The following is a 22714-nucleotide window of genomic DNA, read 5'->3' as shown; positions in this document are numbered from 1 at the left end:
CCTCTTTCACACCTAAATAAGCAGTTAAACGCAAGTCAATCCGATGAAAAGGGCAAGTGACTCATTTTCAATTGCTATTACAGGAGCCGGCCTGTGTTTTCTTCCTCTTGTGCGTCATGTTCGATGTCACAAACGTACTGAAAACCGAGGTGTTCTCTCACCTCGCTGTGCTGCCAATGTAGCGCGTTCCCCCGGGGTGTAACTTTTCCATCGCTGCACAGAGGGTTCGGAGCCGATTTAAAACTTGTGTTTACTGCAGAGTCATTTGATTGAATCCATTCCCATTGCAGACAAAAGCCAGATGTCAGTGGGTGTTATTGGGTTTTTTGACCAGTGGAAAAGGGGCTCTCGTAACCTGCTGTTTTTTTTGTGGCTGTAAATTGCGCTTTTAAATGAATTAATCAATTAGTTTACTTCAGGTCAGAATCTCAGTCATTAGTTAAGTTATTAAAGCTTGTACAAAACGAAGCTGGCAGCAGTTTTGAACTGTTTGAAGTGGTAAGCTGGAATGTTTCCCCCACGTTCTAAATTAATTAAAGGTCTACCACACCCAGCTGACCTTGAATAACCAGCACAGACAGGTGACAGCCAATCATAATCTGTTACAATGTTTCTCAAGAACAACACAAAGATTACAGTTCATGGTGAGAGAACTGCTGGGATATTTTCGTTTTTTGTCACATATTGTAACATAGAAAGTTCGTATAAACTGGTAATGGTTTTTTCTTGGTCCTTGCAGTCAGTTTATGGATGACAATGACGATGCAGAAAGCCAGAAGTTCCTGTCGAATGGGCTGATGAAGAAGAAGAAGTATGAAGAATACCATGAAGAATATGTAAGTTGTGTTTCCTACCATCGAGTCGAATACAATTACTTTAAGGATGATTTGCTTTTAGAAGGACTACTGACAGTAGTCCTGACACTGTTTCTGCGCCTCTTGAAAAAAACATTTATCATTGTAGTCATATTCCATTTGGGTATATATTGTATGTTTCTTTTACACATGGAAGAATGGTCTAATCTCTGCAATGTGATGTCATGTTCATGTAATTCAAGCAGCCGCAGCTCCGTTTGAGTAAATAATCTGAGTGTGACAGATTTTGGTGTCAGGATCTAAAGCCGGCTTTATGCTCTATCTGTTCTGGTAAATGTTGGCCGCTGCGAGCTGAATTAGTAGTGAGGGAGAAAAGGATCAGTCAGTAAATCTGAAAAACTACAGGAAATGTGCTAAATTATTGGTAAATAACATTGTAATAGAACACAAGGGTGTATTTTGCGTTGAATTGCATCTCTTAGGTGCTCATAGTTTTTAAGTCTTGTGTGGTTTTCTGCACACGCTCCTTATTCTTGTTGTCAACTGCACTTCTGAGTTATGTTTTAAATATGTAAGAGAGAGTTATTTCATTTCAAAGACCGACTTGATGTGTTTTTTTTAGCTCTGTTCCCCTGTTTTCCCTCATTAAGATTTCCCTTCTCTCTTTCTTTTGTGTCTGAGCAGCATCCTGGCCACACCTCCTTCGGGATGTCCGTCTTCAACCTGAGCAACGCCATCATGGGCAGCGGCATCCTGGGCCTGTCCTTCGCCATGGCAAACACTGGCATCATTCTCTTTATGTAAGTTGTGCAGCCGCAGATAAGTAAACACACAGCGTGCTTGGAAGGGTGTGTACAAGAAATGGTGCGACGGGTCACATGGGCAGTAAGAAAAACTATTATTTGATTAAATTGAAGAGGAAATGCTGATACAATAATGAAGCATTTCTGTGGTGTTCAAAAAATCGGAAAAGACCGGTTCCCACACAGGTTAAAGCACTGCGTTGGCACGTGGCCCCTTAAGTCAACACTTCGCAAAGTCTGTGAAAATGTTGACACGTGACTTATGGAGTTGTCAATGTCATATATACAAAAAATGGTGGACACATTTAAATGTTAGAAGCTATTGATTAATCTGCAAATTATAACAAATAATATTTAGAATATATATATATTTTTGCTAACATTACCTATAGTAGTTAACCTAGAGTAGTTACTTATTAGAATAAATAATTGATTAATAATATTAAATTAGGTAAAACTATATTTTACTGTTGTTTAAATGCTCGGGGCCACAAAAACAAATCTGTTAGCAGCAAGTATTTTTTTTCCACATTTCAACTTGGAGGAAGAACAATTCGTTGCACGTGATAGCAGCAAAAATAATTTCAACCTTGTTAAAATTATAATATTTTGTGTAGATCGCAATTCAGAAATAATCATTGTTAGGTTTGATTAGGTTTTGATAGTCACATTCTGACCTGGAAGACAAACTCCTGTACCCTGTGACCCTCTGCCACTCTGCCATCTTTTATCCTCATCTCAGTCTGTCCCGTGCATCTGCATTATCAGCATTCATGGGTGACATCCAACATCTGACACCCGCTGTCACCCTACACCCATAAATCCTACCCACTCTCTTGGCTATCCATGCCCCTGCTGCGTGGTCGCCTCACGGTGGGCGTTACATGGAATATTACAGCTAAAACATGGAGGGTGTCTCCTCTCTGAAACCCAGTCTGATTGGAGATTGGAAATATCGGTGTCGCCGCTGATAGCAGGAAGGGAATAATAATTTACTCGCGTCATCTTCTGCCAGTTAAGATAGCATCTCTGCTAAAACGCCACCCGCACCAAAAACTACCCCGTCCTGTTTCTAAAAACCACCTGGTGAAGGCCATTAAAGTAAAGCTGACATACAGGACGCCCTCTGAAGAATGCAGCAGATGGACTTATTGACGTAGCATTGACATTACACTGCGCGGGTCATGCTAGAACCATGTTAAAGTTATGTTGAAGCCACACGGCGTCACCTGAGACCTGCCCCGCACATCACCCGAACAACGAAACAACAAACACATCTGAGCAGCTGCAGTATGTCGCAGCTACTTTGATGTTTGACCTGTTCAAGGAGGACAAAAACGAAAACAGCGCCCACCTGCCAGGACTAAACCAAAGCAAATAAATCAGTTTTATAGACTTAAACCTTCTCTCCTGTCCTTCCTCTGCTCTTATTCACCTTTCGTTACTTAGATCGAAGATACAAAAGTTGAAGCCCATACACAGAACTCTTTGTCGTGTCACTGTCTTGCACCGACCTTCAATTTCCTTCTCTTTGCAGACTCCTCCTCTTCGCCGTGGCCATCCTCTCCTTGTATTCTGTTCACCTGCTCCTCATGACGGCAAAAGAAGGAGGTCGGTATTTCACCGTTCTCGCTCAGCTGTAGAATTTAAAACTGTGGTTCCCGACCTGAAGGTCAGGACCCGCACAAGTGGTCCGCCTGAGTAGAGAAGTAGAAAAAGTAGAGCTGAAGAAGCCTCTGGGATGAGAGGTGAAACCAGTACAACACCTCTAAACTCGGCTGCACAACATCATGTTTATTTTTCATCCCTTTCTCGAGTCTGAGCTTCTTGTTTGTGAAACACCAGGCACCACTTTTAGCTCGTCTAACTCTAAATAGTGTTCACATGTATACATCTAAGAAGGGAAAATGCCCTGTTGGCTGAATTTCTCACAATTCAAAGACATTCAACCATAAAGGGGTCAGAGGAAGATGTTTCTTCATAATAAAGAGTCGCTCATGAAACAAAAGGATGGGAACCACTGCTCCAGCACCGTTTACAGGTTCATCCACCAGGTTATTGATATGAGAAATATGGAAGAAATTAGAGATACACTGAAAATAGAAAACTGTTAAAAACAAGTGAAAAAATACTGTTTGTTTAAATTAAAGTTAAGAAGTTATACTTGCACGATTGACCATTTTGATGTGAGAAAAATTGTGTGTTACCAATTGAAGTAGTTTCTTCAGACATATATCAGGAATAAAAGGTTATGTAAAAGTGGGTGCTCAGAAGAGTCCACATATAAAGGCTTTAATGGTTTAGTGTGTAGAATTGAGTGACATCTAGTGGTGAAGTTGCATTTTGCAGCTGAATACCCCTCACTCTCCCCTTTGAATCATGAAGGAGGACCTGTGGTAGCCTTCACTTGTGTTTGTAAAAAACATGCCGGCCTCCATAGAGAGGACCCACACCCAATATAAATATTACGTTTTTTAATATAAAGGGCCCAATTTCTGCCAATAGATCCCCTTCACCTAAATCTTACACACTGAACCTTTGGTTTAATTTCACACGCATCTTTTGGGGTATCATAAGAAAGGCAGAGAAACCTGAAATGTTAATTTCTTTTCTTTAAACTCCTTCATTTTAACGATTCATTCCTTGTCTTAGCTTGTGCTGTGAAGCCTCGGTTGTTTGCCATGTCTAATTCTCCATCATCTTGTTTGTTCGGACAGGATCTCTCATCTATGAAAAGCTCGGGGAGAGAGCATTCGGTTGGCCCGGCAAAATAGCAGCATTTATATCGATAACCATGCAGAACATTGGAGGTAAATCAGTAAATCACTGGTCCTGTAAATACAGATGAAAGACAAATACAAGTTATATTCTGAATTCATAAACAACACCTTACTAAGAAGCTTTACGTTGGGTTCTCCTTTCCGTTGTCACCCATTTATATTCAAGATTTTTAGAAGAAGAAATTGTAATAGTTATCAAAAGTGTACGTGTCTGAATGTATGTAGAAAAGCACAGTGTTTCTAATCTCAGAGATATTTCCCTTGTCGTCCCCCTGCAGCCATGTCCAGCTACCTCTTTATCGTGAAGTATGAGCTGCCTGAGGTGATCCGAGCCTTCTTGGGCTTAGAAGAAATATCTGGGTAAGTGTGTGTGCGCGCGCGTGTGTGTGTGTGTGTGTGTGTGTGTGTGTGTGTGTGTGTTCAACTTACACTACTGTACATTTGCCATTTCCTCAGATTTTAACCTGTGTGCCATATTTTCAGTGAATGGTACATGAATGGAAACTACCTGGTGGTGTTTGTGTCCATCGGAATCATTCTGCCTTTGTCTCTCCTGAAAAATCTGGGTAAGGACTTAATTAATGTGTGTGTGTGTACGTCTATTTATACACGGTATCACCATCAAACTGTATATTGTTCAGTTATTTCACTCCCTGCTCTGGGAGTATATCTTATATCTACGGTTCACTTCCTGCCAAGTGAAGCCAAACATCTCAGTGTGTCCGTGCCCTTGCAGCTGTCTGTGATCAGCTCCACAGAGCCACGAGTAACACTAGTCGAGTCCCTGAGTCAGCTCGGTGACAAATAGGAGTTACAGAAACGTAACACGGCCGGTAACCCTGGAGTCAGCGCCGTCGCTCCCATGTAATTTATGAACGGAATCCTCAGGTCGGTCTCCGCTCCGAGAGCTTCAACAGGCTGGGCCCCAACAATAAGATAATATGATCATCAAGACGACTGGACATACAAGTGAATAGCATGGAGGCTGTATGGCTGATCTGGTTTAACTTTAATAAAGTCGGCTCACAAGCATTCGATTTTGGGTCATATCTGATGTCTGCTGGTTAACTTTTGGATACGGGTGACAACCCAGAATGGGACGTGACCCCCCATTCTAAAATAGACGGCTGATTTGACAGCTACAGAGATAGAACAGAGCAGCGGAGGTGGAGAGTTCGAACTGTAAAAATATAGCATCACGTATGCATCTGCTGCAGTTGTCCTTACTGAGTTTTGTTCTCCTCTTTAGGATACCTGGGCTACACCAGTGGGTTTTCGCTCACCTGCATGGTCTTCTTCCTGTGCGTGGTAAGTTCAGCCTCTATAACACCATTGCATTATGAACCATAGAGATACGTTTAATGATGGAATCACACCAGCCGCTACACCAGCCAACTCAGTTATCAGTAATACTAGTTCAATATTAGCTTGGTGTTACTGCCTCTTGCACTGTAGTGACGCTATGACAAAATCCCCAGGGAATTATCACCCAGTTATCACCTCTATGGAGTATATTAGCTTCTTTCAGCTTGTTGTCATAGTGGTACAACCCACAGCATATTGTTTCAGTTCACTCTCATACACCAGATATATAGGAAACAAAAAAATAAAAAGAGAAATTGCTAAATGTTAGGATTGGATAACTGCTAAACTGTCATTCAAGCAGGGAGTTTGGTTGTGAGATTTCCTAATTTGTTGCTCCCTTATGTCATTTATTGTTATCTTCATGTCCTGAACATAACTTTATGTTGTTATTTCCCAGATGATCTACAAGAAGACCCAGCTGCCCTGCCCTCTTCCTTTCTTCTACCAGCAATCGGCCAACCTCAGCATGAACGCCTCGGACGCGTCGGGGCTGTTCTCGCTGCCGAACCGCTCGGTTCAAATGGATTTCTCTCGAGCCGACGTGTCGCCGGCGGTCCTGGGCAGCCACGACGCCCACCACTCCAGCGGAGTCCACGTTGAGCCCCACCCTGACGACGAGGAGATGTGCACGCCCAAGTACTTTGTGTTCAACTCGCAGGTACGCTGCGGTTGGTGGGGGTTTAAGAACAGTCGATTGGCTCTCAGTTGTGTGCAAACGTGTGTCAAGCTCGTAAAGTTCAGCATTATGTGTAAACGTAACCTGGTTTCAAGGCAGACAGGTGAAGGTTGAAAGGGCGCAACACCTGAAAGTGCAGATCACCTAGTGGGTTTCGTGGAGATGTGTCGCATACATTGGTTCACAAGATTGTAAAAACAATATTCATCCATGTGAATTAATTTACTCTTTTTGTTTGTACAAGACAATACAAGGCTTATACAGAGGAATGACTTCACAACAGGAGCAGAATATACAGAGTATGTGCAAAGACACGTTTGGTGAAGGTGGGGTTTTTTAGGGTGTGTTTTGGCTTTTGTGTGTCGCGAATCGCGATAACAATTTGACACGCGGCTTTGTGTTAACACCCGGACACGGTCGAAGTGGAAAAGTTTTAGCTGAAGGTTCCGAAGTGAATGAAAAAAGTGAAGCATCTAAGGCGACACTGTGTAACACCTGCAGACACTGAGACACTGAATTCAGCCTCATTTGTTAACATATTTGAAGATCTCACATCAGGTCAGACAGGATTTTATCGCCCTAGTCCATAAATCATAAATAAATCAAGTGTGAGTAAAGAGCAGAGTCTGTTGGGACATGTACGACAGTCCTAAAACCAACAAACCAGCAGTGGTGGAGCTGAACCTGTGGGTGATGGTAGACCAAGATGTCCCAACACGTTTCATTTTCAGCTCCAGTGTGAAAGGCTTTTCTGTCTCTTTATTTTAGAATAACATTACATCAATTTAATAAAATGATTTTTCGGGCGTTACATAATTACATGGCTTAGTAGAGTTTTATGTCGATTAATTGCACAGTGACTCTGTGTGAGTGAATTTTGTGCGTCTGTTCCCCTGGTTTCCCTCAGACGGCGTACACCGTGCCAATCCTGGCCTTCGCCTTCGTGTGCCACCCTGAGGTCCTGCCCATCTACAGTGAGCTGAAAGAGTAAGTGCACCGATGTCTGCTCCTGAGACCAACTCTGTCAGATCAAATCTCACTATCAAGACGGTCTGCTGCAGTACGTAGTAGTTTGTAGTATTACTCAAATTACAGAAGAGTTACAGTTAAAAGGTCAGCAGCAGGGTTTATTCCCAGAGTCAATGTGCTGGTTCCCCCTTCACTCTTAATCAACGTTTCACTTCGTAATCTCATAACCAAGCCTATTAAAGTATCAGTGTGCAGTATTAAGGGGATATATTGGCAGACAATGTTTTCATTACTATATGATGTATAATACTATATAATAATAAAGATTCTTTAGGCTTGAAGCTTTTATTTGACAGGACAGATCTAAGGGGAGGTTGGAACCGAACTTACGGCCACTGGGTCTAGAGAGGCGGTTTTAGGTTTTTATGTCACCTGAAGGCCACTGTAGGTTCTGCTACAAGTTTAGAAAGCCAGGGCTGATGGGAGGGGAACATTCAAATTCATTCGTTTCAGAAGAAATACCTCAATCTGCATTCATTTATCCAAATGCTGTAACTTGCGTGTGACCCTAACTGTTCTTAAAGTGAATATTTGTGTGTACGTGTTGTTTCTTCAGTCGCAGCCGGAAGAAGATGCAGAACGTTTCCAACCTGTCCATCTTGGCCATGCTCGTCATGTACATGTTATCGGCGCTGTTTGGCTACCTCACATTCTACGGTAAGAAGCGAAGCCTATCGTTTAATTAGCCCCCTCCTGAGGGTCAAAAGATGAAAGTCTGAGCAGTGGAGAGATGATTAATGTGAGAGGAGAAGGGAAATCTTATTTGAGCCTAAAACAGTTCAGTAATTGAAACCTCCTGAAAACTAAATTGGAGATTATCTCACTGGTGGAACTGAAAAAAACATGTGACACGTAACAAGGGACCACAACGAAACAGTTTTTTGTTGATTACCTCCACCAAGGAGGAAGTAATTGGGTTGAAGGATGCGGTATGAGTCAGGGAAAAACCTATTTAGCTTCAGGGAGTGTTTTATTTGTACATTCTCACTGATTTCCCAGGGAATAATTATTGAATCTTGATTTAAAAAATCTGTTTGTAAATGTGTGTAATGTGGTGCAGCCATATTGAAATTTAAGGGAGTATGTGCTCTAATAGTGCAACTGGCTTTTTCCCCAGAATCCATGTATAGAAACCCAGTACAATACTGAGTACTCGAGTACAATACAATAGTTAATGTACTTAGTGAGTTTTTCACCTGGTCTGTTCTCCTTTGTCGGCCTCAGTGACGTTTTCATCGTTTTTTTTTTTGTTGCTCCTCCATCACAGGGAACGTGGAGGCAGAGTTGCTCCACACCTTCACCAAGGTTTACAAGTTCGACACCATGTTGCTGCTGGTGCGCTTGGCCGTTCTCACCGCCGTCACCCTGACTGTGCCCATCGTGCTCTTCCCTGTAAGTACATCACACAAAAACACAGTCTTGTCTCTGTTGAATCCAGTGTTTTTCCCTCTCTCCTCCATGTGTAAGGAGGGGACACACGTAGTTGTTTCCTAAATATCTTTTACGCTGATGTTCATTCAGGCGCTGTTGTCTATTTTCTACAGCATCATTAAATGGAATCTTATTTAAGCACGGATATAATTGGATTTACGTCAGAGCGCGCAAACACGTTCCTCAAGTCAACACAAACACACACCGCCCTTGTAATTTAGATTATCTGGCCGCTGCCTTTCACACACCGCCAACCAGCTGCTTGTAAAACCGTGTCCATTCATTCGTTGGAACACTGCGGCCCCTGCGTGTCGTTCTGCACACAGACTGGGTTTTGTGTTCGCTGCAGAGTCAGCTCTTTTTAGTGTCACTTTCTCGATGCAGCTGATTTTTTTTTTTTTTTCCTGGCGCTTTGGTGAAAGAGAACACGCTGTGTACTTTGTCCCTTTCCTTTCGTCGTCATCTCAAATCCTAAAGCACGCAGGCTGAGGGTGTAAACGGCCGCGCCTCTTAATTACACACACACACACACCAACACACACTCCTTTAGGTCTGAACGGTGACACCAGTCTTACTTTCTGTGTCTGTTTCCCCGTTTTCTCTCAAGATGGAGCCAAAATCTTTGTTAGACTGTGTGTGTGTAGTGTCCATTCACCAAAACTAATCTTCTCACTGACATTCGTTCACACACTCTTCTCACTTCCCACACCTTATATGGACAAGGGCTAATTTTAGCATGGCCCTTATCTGACACCAGGGGAACAAAAATGGCTGGTGCCCCCCCCCACACACACACGCACACACCATCTCACACTCTCACACGAACTTGGTTTAATGTGTAACCGCGAGCAGCTGCTAATTCTTGAGCTGTGTGTGAAGTGGTTGTAGTTACAGTAGGCTGCCACCAGAGAGAAGCAGTGTCTTGGTATTTAGTTACAGGACAATGCTGACAGACAATGATGCAGCAATGTCTGGACACCATGGTAACACCGATAGATATGGCGCACACACAAACACACACACACACACATTTTACTGCCTTATCTGTATTTATATATATCCACTGACTCATATATGCACACATCATCACCACATATTAGCAATTCAGCTTATGCCTGCATCCTCATGCATCCTCAAACATAAAGCGAGAGAGAGAGAGAGAGAGAGAGAGAGAGAGAGAGAGAGAGAGAGAGAGAGAGAGAGAGAGAGAGAGACCCCATCCTTTAGCAGACGCTGCTGTTTTTTTTCTGGCGCAGGGAATGTGAGAGAGGATCCCCCTCTCTCTGCAGTGGAAGTTTACAGCCTCGGAGAGGACAGTGGAAAAACCCTCACCCTGACTGCCACCTTCAGGGAGACAGAGGGGCAGAGCCTGCCACAGAGGGAGGGGGAGACAGACACACAAACCTCTGCCAGGGGACACAGTCCTCTAAACGGGTTGTGTTAGTCATAGATTATGTTTAGAAATGTGCATCAGGATCTATCAAAGATAGAGAGAAGGAATCTCATGATTGGCTGATCTGGGCCATGAGAGAATACATGAATATATTAGGATTTTTGATAAGGTGTGCAACTCCATTTTAATTTTATTTCAGTCTGGTGGCTGCCACACTTATAGCAGGTTGCCAAAAGCCCAAATCGGTCAGTAGACGCTGGTGTTTTTTTTTCACATGATGCAGATTATGGAAAACCAGAGGACAAACTCGGACATCCTTGTGATTTGTGATCATGTGTGGTCGGGTTAACTGCAAACATGCAGTTACTGTGCGGTATATTCACGTGTGTGTGTGTGTGTGTGTGTATGTGTGTGTGTGTGTGTGTGAGTGTTTGTGTATATTTTCCTTCTTTGTTGTCTGGCACAAACCTGCATTTTTTTCTCCAATCGATATGTAACCCTTAAACTGACTCTATCTGCAGCCCGTTGATTTTGAATGATACTCACATTAAACACATTTTAATAATAATAGAAATAGAGGAGGGTAAGTGGAGTGAAAGTTAGAGAGAGAGAGAGAGAGGGAGGAGGACTTTGATAACGAAGGAGATAAAAAGGATTGAACACGAGCCTGAAATGTGATGCAGCAAAAAAAAAGCTGTAGTGAAGCGCAGCTTAGTGAAAAGAGCAAGGGAGAGTTTGGGGTTCAAATCCAAATGCAGCACAAACCTTTGTGCTCTTGGTCCTTTATTCAGTTTTGAAATATGTCAAGCTAATGCATGTTGTGTTAGAAACTGGTTGTGACCTGTATTTACCTGCATGGACACCCACGGGATGGTGTGAGTCATATCCTGTTTTACATCAGTCAGGTTTAGTGATAAGATCGGGATCCTGAGAGACGGCAGTTTGATTGAAATGGCGGAATTAGCTGGTGCTGTCCGGGGGAATTTGATTTGATCAGTGTAGGATTTTCGGTGCAGAGCCGGGAATGTTTCATTCAACCGACCATCGCAACCGGCCTTTCTTGAAAGATTGACGAACTTGGACACATGTGAGGCATCGGATGAAAAGAAATACTTAGTCCCACCGTCGTTCTGCCAAGTTTCCATTTGACATTTAAGAATCTTGCCTTGAATCCTCCCCGACCTTCATTTCGCGGGAAAATGCCGCCGACCTTCAGCCAGAGATTAACATTATAGCTTTGTCTGTGGCAGTCCTTGGCTCCGGGTGGGAAGTGCTACAAAAGAGACTGTGTGTGGGTGTAGTGTGCGTTTGGAGGGAGATACGTTTTTAGGTGTGGAAGTGTACATGAGTGTGTGTAGGGGTTGTGTGTGTGTGTGTGTGTGTGTGTGCGTGCAGTCACGTGAAGGATAGATGCTAACAGAGGGCTTTGGCTGGATCCAGTACATAATGAAAGGGCTTTATGTGCAGTCAAACCCCCAGTTCTCATGCTCGGGCTGGAGATTGTAACCATGGGAGAAGGGGCTGCAAAGGAGCTGATTATAACGGCTCCAACGTAACCTCTACATGCTACCGTCATGTAGTCAGATTTCAGTCTTAATCCCCAGTTTAGGTTTTGTGGTGCTACCTACGCTGCTCGTCTCGTACGGCTCGTAACAGAGTTTCTGTTTTGGTAAATTAGGCAAGGTAAAAACTTAACACCCATTTAACCAAACAAAGAGAAGCTTAGCAAGTATTAACCTCCACCAGGGAGGTTTTGTTTTAACCCCTGTCCATTTATTTGTTGGTTGGTTTGCATATTTTAGCTCTTTTACATTAAATCAGTGTGTTAATTCCTTTCCCATTGTTCAGGAATTTGCATGTTTTTCACCTGCTGATCATGTTCAATGTGACGAACACACAGACAACTGTAGCGCTCTCCTGCCTCTTTGTCTTTCCAAATTACTGCATTCATGTTTCCATCACTGCCCAATAATACCTGTGTCCACTGCACAGTCATTTGACACTGGAGCGAATGCTGATGAAATCCATTCCCACTGCATACATAATGGGTGTTGGTGGAGTTTTTTGACCAGTGGAAAACAGGCTTTTGTTTGTTTGTGTAACAAGATTACACAAAACACACTTTAACATATTTCCACAAAACTTGGTGGAAGGATGCCGTATGAATCGAGGACAGACCCATTCGATTTTGGTGGGAATCTGGATCAGGAATACGTTTTCAATCTTTAACAATGCGTTTTTCAACATTTTCACCATTTTCCCCAGTAAGAAATGCATTGATTTTGATGAAAGAAAAACCATGCACATTCAGGGAACTGATATCTATGACTCTCTGAAATTTGGTGCAGCTTGATAGTTTAAGGAGACTGTTGGGCCTTTGCAGTGTGGTATGCTCTCTGGGTTTATCTCGTTTTACTTGAAATGGGACTTCCTGTGCTGCACGAAGCCTCAGTTCACACCATAGACTGTAAACGCTGTGCAGTCAGCAGCCGCGCAAATTCAAATGTGTGGCTGCCACCTCTGCACAAATGTTAGATATAGTTGCACTTTCATGTGTGCACAACACCTCGACTTAAAGAAAACACGACGATAGTTTGCAGTAACTGGGCTCAAGTGCACGAGGTTTGAATTCGTCTGTGTGTTTCTGTTTTGCAGGACTGTAACTCACATTGCGTAAATCCCAGATTGGCCTGCCTAAAACTAGTCTGTCCACATACTCTGCTTGTGTGTGCGTGTATAAGAAGTGTGCAAATATCACACAGTGAACTCCAAAGCCTTTGCGCTAGGTAACAGCCAAGTGTTGAATAGTTTGGAGCCTTGAAGAGAAATACCGCGTCCAGGCTCCAGTTTTCGGCCCTAATTATGCATCTGCTGTGGGTGGGGGGGGGGGTCGGTGTGGTTGTATAGTTTCAGGAGGGAAGCACTAAAATTATTATTATCCCCCAAGTTTTTGGCGGCTGATATTAAAGGCCAGGCGTCACCCCGGTGCCTCCCAACAATCGTGATGGAGGCCACTCGGACAGCGCAGAAAATCCAGTTAATGTGATTTTTTTTTTCTTTCTCCGCTGTGCACCACCCTAACTGGATGTAAATCTTGTAGTCAAGTCAGATACAAAGAAGGAATGTGGTGGTCTACCAGCAGTGGCTCTCAAGAAGGGAAACATTGCACATGCCCTGTCCTTTTCAGGTGAACTAAATAAAGAGGTTACCTCCTCTGACTCTTGTATAAAAGATTGTTTAAAGTGTCTGCCACAGCTCTAATTAAATGTATCGCCATGGTGACTGGTGACCCTCATCTGTCTTAACGTAGTAAGTAAAAGAGAAGATGGCAGACAGGCTGGCAGAGGGGAGGAAAAAAAGGACGGTGCAAGTGACAATAGAAGAAAGACACACCTCCCCCCTGCCAGCAAGTCCTTCCTCCTCTCACTACCGGCTGATGCAATCCCATGGTTCCATTGCTCTGCGGGAGATAATCCCCTGCCTTTTTGAATGGGTGCCTCAAGCTCCGCCCCCTTCTAACCCTACCCCATGTGGCCAGGCAGCTCTCGGTGCCTCGGGTTTCACCTGATACCCACAACCTTTCACCCACTTGAGGCTTGAGCAGGCAGTCTGTGGCTCAGCAGCACCAGCCGTCTTAGCTGGGATCTACTGGTTCTTTCACATACACACAGGCAGTCAAACACACACACGCACACGCACACGCACACGCACACACACACACACTCTCTAGCCTTGCAGCACTTGACACACTTCACTCAGTGGCCAAGTGTGGGAATCAGTCTCAGGCACAGGCCGGCAGACACGCAGACTAGACTGTTGTTGTCGCTGGTAATGATTTGTTTCTTCAACAGAGACAGACAGTGTGTACAGAAAACACTGCCACGTGTTTCATGATACTGTGAAGTCAGTTGGACTCAGTGCTGGCTCTGAATGTAACTCTTCTATGCACTTACTAGTCCCCGTTCATGTCTATTAGGAGCTGGCTGTGAGTGCTCTGGAGCTACTTGATTGTTGCTTGTCCTTAGTGAGTGCTCCTCAAACAGTGTGCTGGACATTGTGTACAGAGCCTTTTATAAACAGATTATGGTGCAAAGTGAAGTTAGAAATCTTTGTGTTCCCCCCACCTGGTTTATCTGTAGTAATCGACACACAGTCTTCAGTCACAACTTTTCAAAATAAAACCTCTGCAATGCATCCTACTTTAAAGCCTGACAGCAACAAAACAACTGATTACCAATCAGGAAGTGATTCAATGAATGTTGTTGTCATGACAGAGATCAGCTCCCGTGCATGCCTGTATCAGTCAGATATGTTGAAATAAAAATAATGAAATCGTCAAAATGATATGGTGGGTTGATAAGATATTCATTCCACATACAGACATTTGTGGAATTAGTTCGTAGAATTTAACCAAATTTTGTGGTCAAGAGTTGTCAAAAGTTATTTTTGTGAATTTAATATACGACTTGACCAAGACTGTAATGTCCATTACTTTGTGTTTCTTCCCAGATCCGCTCCTCCATCACCACATTGTTATTCAGCGGCCGAGAGTTCAGCTGGATGCGGCACATGCTAATCGCCGCCGCAATTCTGGCCTTCAACAACGTGCTGGTGATCTTCGTCCCGACCATCAGAGACATCTTCGGCTTCATCGGTGAGTCCTGGCAAACACAGAACTCATAGTGTTGCTGATTTGGCTTACAGGGCATATAAATGCGAAACATGTAAAAAAACCTGTGTAAACATGAGTTAATAAAACTGGGAGCGAGGCAGTCAGGATGTGATTAGCACCTTCAGTTCAGGGGTCCTTTTGTTGAGTAATGGAAATACAGAAGCTTAAAGTGCCGGCTTGTGTCAGCTGTGCAGTTGCGTGAGCTGTTTATGACCACTGGACCCACACACTCACAATCTGGACGACAACACACACAAAGACAGAAAGTGCTAATACATTTAGGGAGGTGGCCAGTCAAATAGTTCAGTTGCAGCCTGTCTGTGAAACTGCAACTCAGCAGGCGAAAACTGAAATGGATAATACAAAATATCTAAGTGCTGAATTTTCTCAAGGCCTTTTTCACGCCTGAAAGTCTGAAGCAAGGTTCATGTCTTTGCTACAATGTTTAGATTTGATCCAGTTATTTGTGATATATTATTTACATAAGCCAAACCACTACACCGTGGGAAATACTGCAAATCTGGTCACAGCGCAGGTTTTCACTTGAATCAGGTGATGGTTCATCACTATCAGGTCTACTCTGTGGTTGAAAGTTAACATACAACCTCACACTCTATCCAAGCAGTAATTCGTTACCCTGTTGAAAGTGTAGGAAACAAGATAAATATTTTATGTTCAAATGGTTTCAAATGCTGTCATCTGATTGGTTGAAACCTTTTTGTTACAGGTTCTTCTGCAGCGACTATGCTCATCTTTATCCTACCTGCTGCCTTTTACATCCGCCTGGTAAAATCAGTGCCATTCCGCTCCCCGCAGAAGATCGGGGTAAGTGTGCAGGAACACACACACTCACACACACCAAGCAGCTTTCTCACTGTATCACTTTTCTCACTGCAGACCCCTGCTGTGCATCATCACACATTTAATCCCTCCTCTGCCTCCTCTCCTGTCTCTCTCTCTTCAGGCGACCGTCTTCCTGATCGTGGGAATCATCTTCATGATTGGCAGCTTGACACTCATCGTCCTCGACTGGATCCACAACCCCCCAGGCTCCAACAGCGGTCACTAAGCCCCTCTTCCTCCCTCCTCAGATCCACGTGTGCAGCAATGCCCCGAGCAGCACCACCACCACCACCACCACAACCCAAATCAAGTTCTCCCACAGCCTCAGCTGCTCCCACATCTGGGGATGGGGTTCTTGAGAGGTTCCCATTCATCAGATCTTTAACATCAATCTTAGAACCTCAACATAAAGACAAAGATTTGCTGCACTGGGTTAAGACATCTTCAGTTTTTGCTCCAGAGAATATCACTGGAGTGACGTTTTTTTTTTTTAGCTCGGTTTATTGTTTTTTGTCTTGTAGGTTTTTTTTTCTTTGTTGCTGTAAAGTTCTGGATGTGACACGATCAAGAGAATCAAAACTCAGAGAGGGAGGAACAGACTCTGGTATAATCTTTAAGTAAGCCTGAAATCATCATCTTCATCATCATGACCATCATCATCATCATCATCATCATCATTACTTCCAGCTATGAAGAGACAGAACAAACACACATTGTGTAGCAATCACCTACAGATCTGTGAACTGCAATTTGCATGGCTGGAAAGACAATGCGAGTCCCTCAGTGCTCTGTGCACCTGAAGGTGAAGTGTGTTGTCCTCCATGAAACAAGGAGCACTTAGCGCTAGCATTACACTTCACTTCGTGTGTAGAGCTAACACACAATTTGCGCACGCATATGCACATATGTAAACATATTGAAACACTACAGCTGTTATTCATGCAAAAAAAAAAATCTCAAAGCAACGGTTAATCTGTGACTTCATTCAGTCATGTAGAACTTTTATTCTGCAAATCTTGGTTTAATTTGCTAACAATCAGAAGCTTTGCCAAAGTCTACATGCACATACAGCTTTAGTTGATCGGGCTCACACTAGAGTTTCCCGTCTCCACAGCTTCCTCGCCAGCTGTTGTCATCCCGGCTGCCCACACAAAGCGCGAGGAGGCTGTCGCTATTACTGTCACATCTGAACACGCTAAGTATGAATGTACATAAGTTAGGTTATCTACTGGAAATAAAATAGTGTTGTACATAATATCTTACTTGACCTCATACGGCTCTTTGCCTTTCACGTTTTATGAAGTTGAATTAGCCTTTTGAACTCACATACACACCCACTGGAATAATTTATGAGGCACTTGACAGTGCTGTACAAGTATATATATGTATAAAATCAATTTTAAAGTTTGCAGTTTAGATAAGTACAATTGGGGATTTAAAAAATGAATTCAAATCAACCAGCAGAGCCAAACTGGAAGGCTAATTTTAAAATCACATGTCAATTCAAGATGCCAAGACTGTCAGCGAAAGCGAAATATTTCAACTTGTGTCATACCATACTAGTCACATGCTAGTCACAAATGTCATTCAATAATATAATGTAAGGCCTTACTTTCTTTTGTAACGTCATTATGTGCCTATTAAGCTAAAAATATTTTAATATTTAGGAAAATGCAGTTATTTGTTTTTCTTCTTTACCAAAGTCAGAAGAGAAGACTGAGCACTCTCACTTCTGTAATCGAAATATCGAACAAAGCAATTAGCTTAGCATAAGAAATCGGTAGTGTGGGAAAATATCAGTCTAACTACCAATAAAACCACAATTTTAACATTTCGGTTTTCATACAAATTAGATTCAAATTTCATCTTTCAATGTCTAAGCTCTAGAGGTGATGCTTGGTGGATTAACCAATCCAGGCTGACTGCTTTCCCCGCGCTTTCACCCTTTATGCTAGGTTTAGCTCACTGTCTCCAAATTTCACATACAGACATGAGAGTGACTTAAATTTTCTTATCTACATCTTGTCAACAAGTTGAAAAAGTTTTCTATCCCCCGCACAATGTCCAAGTTTTCTTCCTAGGAGTCGTGACTTGGTCAACGATATCACACACTTCAAGACACTTGTTGTAACGGAGGCGCTAGCTACAGTACTGATACCTACTGTTCATGCAGAGGATGTGACCAATGTATGCAAGACAGTAAACCAAGCTCAAAACTATGCTTATTTTCTAACGTCGGACACAAATTATGAAATTTGTGTCTCTAACTGGTCGTGTTGCCCTTTATCAGGGAAAAGGTTTTTGTTAGTGTTACTGTTCCAGTAAAGTGAGACATGTTTTTGAGCACTTGAAGCAGAGCACACAGGTCACTTTGTCTGTCTTGTTCACAAGAAGGACGCTCAGTCATTAAGCTCATTGGAATGAAAATCAGGTAGTTGCATTATTTCAGTATTCACTCTGCCGTTGCACACATTTTTTAGATTAACTGACATATTTTATCAAAACTTTTAATCAGATTAAAGGATAATTCTCTTTTTATTTATCCATTTCTTTAACTGGGGCCTTTGGTAGAATCAATGACAGCGACATCAACAGCCCAGATTTGTTCATTTCACTTTTCCTCCTGTGCCGTTATGTGTCATGAACACATCCAGCCAAAGTGGACAACATTTATAGATCCTTTGCGGATCTATGTACATGAAACAAATAGATATTTCAAATGAAATAGTGTATTACGTGCATGTTTTTGGATTACAAACATGGTCTTTTTGGACAATTGTATATGCTCTGTAAATAATCTTTATTTTATGGTACACTTACACTCATTGTGAGTAGGTTGTTGGGGGATTCTGCCTTACAAGTCTTCTGCAATCCAGTGTTTTTTTTAGTATATATATAAATATATATAACTTGTATTAGATGTTTTTCTTGCTGTATAACTGTAGTTTTTTCCCCCCTTTTTTGAAGCTTGTATATTTGTAGAAAATTTTGGTCTCTCAATATATCCATTGTTATGTTTAAAGGTTAACTTGTCATATAAGGATGAATCGATCAATCAACCGCCGGCTTCATAACAGTTAATATCTTGGTTTTCTCAGAAATCTCGGAAACATGGCAACAAGTTTCTGTCGCTTACTGGCCCCTGCTAAGCACCAATGTGTTTGAAGCTAAGCCACAAGCAACAAGTGTTGATGTTTTGCCCACACGTCAGGAAGGTTCTTACTGTATACAACATTTTGAAGAGTTTAAGGTTTTTCTGTTATTTATCAAATGACACGTAATAGCATGCACGCTCATATGTAGTCATACACCGATGCTAACGTGTAGCTGTATATCATAGGGCGGAATAACAGAACTAACAAGAACCTTCTTTTTGCCAGCTCTGAAACTCAGTCGTAGTTCTTACATTACTGTGGCTTACAATCTTTATCACTACTGTTAAAAACATCCACTCTTGGTGAGGTGTTATTTATAACATCATATTTTGTGATGTTACCGGAACTGAATCATTTCACGGAATCATAAAGTCCGCTTTCAGTATCTGCTATGAATGTTCAACAATGGATTGTACTCAGTTTGAAAGCCCAGTGTACTCGTTCTGATTTAATTTGACGAATGTTTGCCTGCGACTTCATTCACCTCCTGCTGTCAGTGGCTTATTCTGCTCGCCGGCAGTCTGTGTTGGAGATGTGTGTCTTCCTCAAGTTTGGGTTTCATCTTTTCAAAAGGCTGGAACTCTTGCAAAGAAAGAGAGGCAGCATGTTTTCAGCAGAATGCTCCCGGCACTACACCTCTACCCCCTTTAGTATCTCAGGTATTCAGTCTTGATGAATTCTTTCATCTTACTTTTGGATAGATTAAAGTCTCTTCACCTCTTTTGCATGATTGAGCCAATACGTACAATGCTGTTGTATATTGAGCTGGGCCGAGAAGAGAAGTTGTCATGTGGATTTGTAAATGTTAGACAAGTTCCCAGCTAATGTTGACAGCGTTTCGAGACGAGTTGTACAGAACCACCTGCCTTATTTTTCTATGGACCCTCAGCCGTGGACAAGCACTGGCTCATTGTTTCTGCTGTTGTGTGTCTGCTTCCTGTGGATCAGGCCCGAACATTCAGATGTGTAATTTTACCCAAACAAGGGGGGTGTTCGTTTTTTATCAGTGATGCTGTTTCATTATTGATGACCAATAAAAAAATGTGAAATGAAAAATATTTCTTCCTTGTTTTTTTACTTTCAAGTCCATTTAAACTAACCAAGAGTAGAAATGCAGCCATGAAATGCACTCAAATTTCACTAAAGATATACAAACAAAATAGAGTGCATGTACAACTTACAACAACAGTATAGGAGTTCTGCAAGTGTGACATGTTTACCACCTTTATGATTTTTGTAGCCTAAATACAACGGTTCAGTGTCAAAATTGTTTAGAAGCGCATGAGTATAAATACATTCTGTGAAGGCGGACTAGTGATTTTCATGTCTCACTTAGCCACTTGTTAGCAATTGATGCATTTTATGTCGTAGAATAAAATGCGGAAATGTCTTTTATTAATCCCATGAGAAGTGGAGCAGAGGTCTCGCCCTTATTGGCCACAACTGGTACTACATATTAAATGTATTAAAGACCATTTTGAATGTGTGTTTTCAAAATATTTTCCCTTTTGGTCACACCAGAGCTTACATAACCAGTCTAGACCAGCATCTACCAAAACCATCTGGCATAACGTTCAGATGATATTAGGCCTCTACAAATCAAATAGATCCTCCTGTTCTTGTCCAGCTAGCATCCAGTGCTGACATGTAACGCCAGCTTGCAATGTTCCCAGACTATTAAAAAAACGAGGGGTGGGTAAAAAAAGAATTCGGTAACCATCGCAACACTTTCCAAAAACATACGGTATCTTCAGGTCAAAAATCAACCTGGACGCGATAAGCTGTGGGAGAGTGTGTGTAAGTAGATCCTACATGTGGCTTTTTCATCTGCATTGAATTTGATTTATAAAATAAAATGTCCAACCTCTTCCCGCACCGAAAACCTTTTGATAGCCCAGAGAACACTTACAAAAATATAATAATCATTTAACAGAGCAGAAACTAAACCAGATTGATTAAACCCTGTAGATTAAGGAAAACTGATCAAAAAGAAAGACCATCCAAAGTTTAGAAAGAAGTTAAATCTTTCTTTCCCTTGTCCTGTTAGGGAAGTAAAATTGATCATTTGCCAACATCTTAAGGATGCGTGGTAGCTTCTTGCAGATTATAGCGAGTAATTCTATTAAAATCAATTTGTACAGCGTCAAATCACAACACGTCAACAACCTTCTCACATACAGTATGTTCCTGTACAACAGAGGTTAGAGGGATGTGCTTGTGTGGCGGAGGATGCAGGTGTGAGTGTGTTAATGATTTCTGTGTTGAATTAGAGAGGGACGTGGGGAGTGAGAGAGAGAGAGAGAGAGAGAGAGAGAGAGAGAGAGAGAGAGAGCGAGAGCTCAGCATCATCACATCATGACGAAGGTCACATTCCGCCACGTGGTTTTGTTGATAATCTGGTTACACAACACCTTGATCTTCAACCTCTGGATGATAACCTGCTGTATCCTGCCTTCACCTCTGTGTCGTAAGGGCTCTCCTCTGCGGTCCGAACATCTCCAGCACGTTTCCATTCAATACATTCAACCTTTGTTTTTCTGTCTCCTTTATTCAGCCTCACTACATGCACCTGTCTATCTGTGTGCATCTATGTGTATTTTCCATCTAAACATACATACAAATGAGATCCTCAGAGATCACGAGCTGTTCTAAATGCATATTTCTGTCATTTCCAAGGAATCTTATCCTGTTTGCAAAAAAAAAAATAAAGCAAATATTAACACAGGACGTGTTATAATGTGCAACCCAGCTGTGACTCAGCTTAAACCAACAAAGAACGTACCGGAAGCATTATGAGTGCAGCTATTAAATTAATCATCAGTACACAAATAATAAAAGGCTTTCCTACACTGTGTCAGAGGTAGTAGAGCCAGTTTTGTGTTTCTGAATAATAATTAAAACTTATTCAGATGCAGATTGAATTCAATTATTTAAACTCGACTGGCAGGCAGCATACCACCGACAATCTCACCCTAATGCCTTAAAAAAACATTTAGAAAATTCAGGGTTTTCTTCCTTGAGTCATGTCCAACCCCTCCACAAAATCTCATGGAAATTGGTTGAGTAGTTTTTGTGTAATCTCACAAAATAACAAAACGTAGATGAAAACATAAAACTCCTGGGCGAATAATTAAGAAATTCACAACACATTCAACTAAGGCCCATTGCCTGTGTGAGTTTGGTTGAAAAAGACATGAATTGAATCTCCTCAACTTTCCTCTTTACCTCTAACTCTGCCCCCCCCACAACACCCACTCTCTCGCTTGTTCCCTAATCCCCGGTTCTCCCTGCGTTTTCAACCCTCTATCTTCTTTTTTCTATCAGGATTAACTGTGCTGCTCTGTAGATTGGGGTAGTTTCCAGGAATATGGTCAGTTAATAACCTACTATCTGTGTGGGGGAAAAAGCTGCAGCAATCAAATCAGCTTTAGAGTCAGACTGCCACCACAGACAGTGTTGGTCAAAAAACCCTTAAAGTGGGCTTGGCTTAGTGTGATAAGAATTTTCAAACACACAGAGTTGACAAAAGGAGAAACAAAACACAAACCACCGGAACTCATTTCGGTGTTAGTTTGATAGTTAGCTAGCGTACAGTGGGTTAATCATTACCTTTTTTTTTGCTGTAAATAGCTGCCTGCTGCTGGAAACGCTGACGAGAGCTAAAGGACTGAATCAAAACATTAAAGCTGCAGGCGTTCGAAATAAAACAACCAGAAAAAATAATGCTGAAATGCTAAAGGACAACTGCAATG

General features: G+C 42.1%; 1 protein-coding gene across 4 annotated transcripts in view; it reads left to right on the top strand.

Annotated features, from left to right (window-relative positions):
- slc38a4 (solute carrier family 38 member 4) overlaps positions 1–20018 on the top strand; it is a 35552-nt gene extending 15534 nt beyond the window's left edge. For all 4 annotated transcript variants that reach the window (XM_035147866.2, XM_035147869.2, XM_035147868.2 and 1 more), the window contains exons 3-16: positions 740–836; positions 1500–1615; positions 3156–3229; positions 4336–4428; positions 4677–4758; positions 4882–4964; positions 5648–5706; positions 6161–6421; positions 7347–7426; positions 8025–8125; positions 8736–8860; positions 14802–14946; positions 15692–15789; positions 15929–20018. In XM_035147866.2, the coding sequence (XP_035003757.1) occupies positions 740–836; positions 1500–1615; positions 3156–3229; positions 4336–4428; positions 4677–4758; positions 4882–4964; positions 5648–5706; positions 6161–6421; positions 7347–7426; positions 8025–8125; positions 8736–8860; positions 14802–14946; positions 15692–15789; positions 15929–16033 (1519 nt within the window). In that variant the 3' untranslated portion in view covers positions 16034–20018. The remainder of the gene's footprint in view (positions 1–739; positions 837–1499; positions 1616–3155; positions 3230–4335; positions 4429–4676; positions 4759–4881; positions 4965–5647; positions 5707–6160; positions 6422–7346; positions 7427–8024; positions 8126–8735; positions 8861–14801; positions 14947–15691; positions 15790–15928) is intronic.
- Positions 20019–22714: the final 2696 nt, after the last annotated feature.

The sequence above is a fragment of the Hippoglossus stenolepis genome, chromosome 22, assembly GCF_022539355.2.
Source record: "Hippoglossus stenolepis isolate QCI-W04-F060 chromosome 22, HSTE1.2, whole genome shotgun sequence".
Taxonomy (NCBI): domain Eukaryota; kingdom Metazoa; phylum Chordata; class Actinopteri; order Pleuronectiformes; family Pleuronectidae; genus Hippoglossus; species Hippoglossus stenolepis.
This window is presented reverse-complemented; position numbering and strand designations above follow the sequence as displayed.